Raw genomic sequence first — 5,940 nt, 5'->3', positions numbered from 1 at the left:
ACGTACCCTCGCGTCGTAGACTTTCTTCAGTGCATCGTATCTAATGGAACCCAGGAAAATGACACCCTGTATGGCGCCTTCTCTATCGGACGCCACCAATTCCACGCATACCATCTCTCCATCCCTGACTAGAATATCACAGAATACTTCGTCGAAGTTATCCACCATGAAACATATGTGCGGGTACGTCATCTCTTCGAGATCGCCCTTCGCATCCATTCGCCTTCGACTCGGACTCGCGTACACCTTTTGCGAATGCCTTCGTAATACCTAAAGACGTTTATAAAAATACCTCGAGTAACAGACTAGTTTTAGACTTACTACGTTATAATATTTTTCAAATTTTAATAGAATGCGATTATTATAAGTTTTATTGTTGAAAAATCATACAGTTATTGCATCCTCAATTTTTAATAAATAGTTCTAAGTATTAAAAGCAATTATACCAATAATTCCTGTATCAATTTGGAAATTATATTTAATAAATTTGGCTAATTAACTTACTTGCAATTCCTTAGGACTTGTCCTTGTGCAAATCGCTAACGTGAGCGTGTAGTCGAACTGATGTACGACCAGGTTCAGGTACACGGTTTCCTCCCAATCGATGTCGGGATCGCCGATCGGCAGTTTCTTGCTGTCTTTGCGGAATACATCGACCTCGGTCTCGAACTTCGGCAGATATCGCGACGACGTCTTCACGTGTTTTTTCCTAACGAAGAAGAGAAGGTCGTCGCCGTCGATCGTGTGCTCTCCTTGGAAGAGAAAGTGTCTGACGAATAAATCCGTCCAATAGGTTGTGCCTTGAAGAATCACGAAACCGGAGTCTGAAATTTTTCGTTCATTACAATTGTTGCTCTTTTTTTATATGATTTTTATCTATTATTATTATTATTATTGATATTATTCATTGGCTTTAGTATCGTATCTTTACTGAAATAGAGAAAGTATTTCGCTATACTCTGTGGAAATAAATCGTCGGAATGAATCGTGAAGAAAAGGAATTCTCAATTTTCTATCTAGGCGATATATGGTTGGCATTTCTAATTTCGCAAAGATGGAGCGATCGACCCGGTATTACCCGTGAAAGAACAGCAGAACAATATATTTCTCAGGGACTAACGGGCGACCGAATCTCGACGGAGGGAATCGATAATCGATAAGAATGTTCCTCGAAGACTTAATTGCAGCCTCCTCAACGGAAGCCGGCATCTCTTCATTAAAGCCCCGCGTGCTCTTATTAAAAAAAGCTAATCGAAAGTTCGCTTCTTCAACCCGTCAGCTAAATTGATAAACACCTTACTATACTATGTTATACTCATATCATAAAGAGTGTAATGAGAGTCTTTTGCGACGTATGGCATTATTAGCACCGGTAATGAGTCATACGCGAAGCGTGCATTTCAAGTAGCCGCCGACTAGCCGTCACGTCATATTGCATTTATAGAACGAACGTGCTTGTGACAATTGTCCATCGTTGTTTCCAATTATTCCCACGTTAGTAGATTGTCAGCATGGGATAAGAGTATTAAAAAATAAATTACGTGGGAGTATGTTCGAGCTTGGTTGAACGCAGAACAGGAGTTAAAAACAAAACACGTTTGTTTTATATATGTATCATTCTTATTCCATATAGCTGAGTCACCGCGATTAAGAAGAATACAAATTTATTTTGATTTCAATATATTCAATTTTTCAGATATTCCGCATGTACATTTAGGAAGCAGTTTTGCTTGTTTTCCCTTCATCGATCGCGGAAATCACCCTCGCTTGGCAGTCGAATGAAGGGACTCGGACCCTACAAGAAGGAACACACCCTCGCGCGTTTCCCCCATGCAACCCTCGGTGAAACCGTGTAAATGTCGCTTAAACCCTTCTTAAGTATTATACGTGTACTTCAACTTTAACGTGCACGCACCGTCCTTGAGCATCTGCCGTAACTCCTTCGTTCTTTGGAAATTGATCTCTTCGAGAAGCTGCTCGAGCATGGTCGGAGGCCTGGACAGACCCGACGACGAGCTGCCCGCCAGAGTGGCCATGATCCCTCGTGTTCGTGGTCCACGTTCTCTCCTCTTCGTGTCCGCTAGCGCACACACGCACGGGAATCACGGCTGACCGAAACACACGGAACCGTACGGAACTACAAAGGTCATCGCGAACCGGTTGCGATCGGCATTCTATTTCCTCGTTTCTCGCAAGATCCACGAAGCTGCCGATGATCTATGATAGACGAGAGGATCTATCGAAACTGTTCTTGAAGAGCCATCGCCAATTCGTCTCACTGATAAAAAGAAAGCGAGACTTAAGAAAAATGACAATCCGCGCGTTTATCCGTTCGCAGCATTGAGTCTCGTCGTCTTCTAGCTGCTGCTACGGCACTCGAGTTTACGCTTAGTACGACGTATGAACGGGAACCGGGCCGGATGACTCGACTTCACTACGAGGAGGTCGATAGTTCGGCGCATGCGAGACCGCCTCCACGCCTCGCTCGCGTCAGCGACCCGCTCCTTTCGAATAAGAATGTCTTTCCAGGTGAATTAACCAATCGCAATCGGTATCGTTGCAACCTTTTCGTTTTAACAAGTCAGTAAATGCTGATAAATATCAGGAGAACAATTATTATTGAACATTTTACACGGTTTAACTAATAAGTGAGTGGTCACAATCCTTGACCAAATGACCTTGGAACTGGATATTTAAAATCGGAAATTATCACTCTTTTCTCTCAATAATTTAATGCACGTAAAATAAGATGAATTAAGAATTAAGAGAGGACGTTCAAACGACAAGATTCGATATCTCAATTTGTTTTCAGAAATATGGGTTAGCAAAATCTCATCGTTCAAACGCCCAGTTTGTAAACCCGGCGCGAAATTCCGTTCCTGGAATCAAGGGGTTGCTTCCTGGCAACACGTCTAAGTGTCTGATCGGTGTGGGGCAGTAGGTAACGGGGTCAAAGTGCGAGAGAGAGGTGTAATCCGCGTAGAACAGCGACAGCGATGATGAAAAATCACGGTTGTTTTTATACGACGATATCCTCGGAACCGGAAGTCGGACCGGGACCAAGCAAACAGCGTTTTAAAAGGGATGATTCTACGCTTCTAATCGCTGTAGTTTCGTCCAATTCTGGTTATATATTTGAATGTTATAAACAGTTAATTAACAGACTTGAATATTAGGATTTTAAAAAAACATCTTCACGTTATTACGTATAATGCATCGACTTAATATAATTCGAAATATTTATGCCAGTGCAACTGGCATACCGAGTTTTGCTACATAAGGAAAATATGCTGTGCCAATCCGGAGAATATGCTAGTCGTCAAGATGTAAGAGTGACGTAAATAAGGTAATCAGAATCGCGATTTTGAGCGAGCTTCGTGTCAGCGATCCAGAAGAAAAGGACTTTAATAAATATGGTAGTGGGCATTTATCCGGCACGCGTTATCTTGAAGGAAAGTCGCTTCCATAGAGATATGGTGACCCGAAACTGACCTCGTGACACAAGATAGTGGTTGTTAACAAGATCCCATTGTTTCAACATCGTCGTACATACTCCTCTCGCACATAAAGTACATTTGTATTATTTCTTTATTTTACATATCAAGCCATTAAATCTACAAATTTGAGGTTTAATGATTATCTGCAAAATTTGACTCGGACATGTTTATACAATTCCCATTTGGTACGTGTGAGCAAGATTTCCAATGGAGATTAGTGGGCGAAGGCTCCAGGCGAGTTTCTACAGTGGTTATTTTTCAAATCGTCATCAGAGACTGCTGACACTCGCTGATTAGCGATACGGACCTCCGGTTCGTCGTCTCGTTTAGTCGTTCATGATCGTCCTCTCCTCTCGTTTGACATCTTCGCTCCGACTCGTCGCGCTCCAAACGCAAAAGGATTGAGCAATCGTGACAACCAGTCTCGCGTGCAGGTGCGTGATTTCACTTTTTTTTTCCCAATCAATGCATCCTCTATTTCAAAGATGCACGTATCAGATGATTCATGTACCTCGACGTCGTAAATTGTTCATTTATTTGCTTTTGAGTCGATCGAAATCGACGCTGAGAACTGGCGTGTTAGGTAACAGGTGAAATGTGCATGCATCGAATTTGACCGCGGGCGGACACCCCGAAGCGGTGGAATCGCGAGCGGCGCGGCGCGCGTGCTGTGTGAAAGGGCGAGCCTCATAAAAGAAGCTGCGTCCCGTTCCGTCCCGACACTTCGAACGTTCTAATTCGTCACGACGAGTTCAAACGGCGGCCTTCTCTAATATAACTAATAAACGGTGCGTTCCTCGCTAAACCTGTGCGAAGGCAGTTTGTGGGCAGAAGCGGTGTAATTTCATTTGTGGCACGTAATTCAGGCGCGGTGCGGATCGAGGAGAGACCTCCGGTAAATTGGCTCCTTAGAATTGTCATCACGTAATTCGACTCGATTCACACGGTCGTGGATTAGCTAAGAATACGTCTTCGTCGTTATTTGCTTATCAGACTGTTCCTTATCTTCGTAGCGTGACGAGCCTTGGACAACGAAACAAACAAAACTGGATTTATATAATCGTGATTTTCATTTTTAATAATCGATTAATTCTATTCATGAAGCTTTTGCAATTTATTTGTAACTGTAATTAGGCTTTGTCTCATAGTCACAATTGTTGTAATCGTTAACGAGCGGTGTGAATCACTTGATATCAGTCAACGAGTCACTCGCTGGCGGTAATTTTGATCCTGGGCTTCGTGGATGGATCACGTCTATCTCGAGTCTATCGCGGTCACGTTGCAATTACGATTAGTACTACTTACTCAAGTTTTTATATAGAGTTTTCAATGACGCCAGTGAGATTGATTTAAAAATTGATTTTTTTAAAATCCAATCTCGAGCTACTAACAATTTCAATACGTGTGTTTTGAACAGATTGTCCTGCTCTAATTGTGTGTTACATTCTTTCGAATAAAACGCAGCGTTGCTTCCATGAAAATTTCACCATTTAACTTTCTCTCAAGCTTTTACTCATCTCATGATCGTTGCATTATTTATCACATGAATCCATATACAAGGTGAACCAATACAAATAATCGTATAAAATAAATAATTGCTCGTTTATCTCATTAAAAGACTCTTTCTAAGAATTGTGTATTAAATTTAATTCATTCTTTTATTTTAATCAATTAATGGTGTCTCATAATCAGATTGTGAATTTTTATGTAAAATAAACTATTTATAGTGTCAGTTTAAAAAATGTACTTCTATCTTCTAAACGTTGCAATATTTGGTACTTCGTATATTGCTGTGCATCACACGCAGTGTTCATACCTTTTGTACATTCGATTTCCTCACGAATGCACGAAATCCGGAGTCTATTGATAAGTGTGACAATGGATGGAGGCGTTTGAGCATTCTCGCCGGTCTCCAAGATCTCAAGATGGAATATACTACATAATACCGGAAATACGCGGTGGTTTCCGTTTGCCAAAACAGGGTGTCCCTGTTTCTCCAATTATTCCCGAGAAGTCCGCCGTTCTAGAAATCTACACGTACTTACATGTCGAGAGCCGGTTCGGTTCGACCCACTTTTCTGGCGTTACGCTCGCGTGTGTAATCCCATGAATCTTCAGTCCTCCGCGCGATCATTAGCTTTCCTCGGCGTTCGCTTATTGTATTCGTCTCGGTCTCCCGAGCACGCGCGCGTCCTCCGCGATACGATTCATCTCTCAGGATCTGCCTCGAAATTTATATACAGATACGTCCCACAATAGACACGCATGAATTCCACCAACGCTATAATTAGCCGACTGATTACGACTTCGTGAGAAAGTGTGTATATAATGAAATGCGATAGTACTTACACCCCGTTCGTAAGTCATATCGCCTGTCGAAAGGCCTGACAAAGATTTTTAATTCTCGATTATCAGAAAATTCATTCATTGTAAAATTATAGTA

At 41.9% G+C, this 5,940-nt stretch overlaps 2 protein-coding genes across 9 annotated transcripts in view; one reads left to right on the top strand and one right to left on the bottom strand.

The window, feature by feature from the left end:
- Positions 1-2,451, bottom strand: part of LOC108627332 (uncharacterized protein KIAA0930 homolog) — a 7,217-nt gene extending 4,766 nt beyond the window's left edge. For 4 of the 6 annotated variants that reach the window (XM_026815510.1, XM_026815512.1, XM_026815513.1 and 1 more), the window contains exons 1-3: positions 1,916-2,450; positions 505-824; positions 7-270 (exon numbers count right to left, since the gene is read on the bottom strand). In XM_026815510.1, coding sequence (XP_026671311.1) covers positions 7-270; positions 505-824; positions 1,916-2,036 — 705 coding nt within the window. In that variant the 5' untranslated portion in view covers positions 2,037-2,450. Of the gene's footprint in view, positions 1-6; positions 271-504; positions 825-1,915 lie in introns of all 6 variants that reach the window. The other 2 variants (XM_018028524.2, XM_026815511.1) reach the window with 2 other exon arrangements.
- A 1,340-nt stretch (positions 2,452-3,791) lies between these two features.
- fat-spondin (extracellular matrix protein f-spondin) overlaps positions 3,792-5,940 on the top strand; it is an 8,500-nt gene continuing 6,351 nt past the window's right edge. The window contains exon 1 of one of the 3 annotated variants that reach the window (XM_018028502.2): positions 3,792-3,931. The gene's annotated coding sequence lies outside the window, so the exon portion shown is untranslated. The other 2 variants (XM_026815517.1, XM_026815516.1) reach the window with 2 other exon arrangements.

This window comes from Ceratina calcarata, unplaced genomic scaffold, assembly GCF_001652005.2.
Source record: "Ceratina calcarata isolate Rehan_Ccalc_2016 unplaced genomic scaffold, ASM165200v1 scaffold46, whole genome shotgun sequence".
Taxonomy (NCBI): Eukaryota; Metazoa; Arthropoda; class Insecta; order Hymenoptera; family Apidae; genus Ceratina; species Ceratina calcarata.
This window is presented reverse-complemented; position numbering and strand designations above follow the sequence as displayed.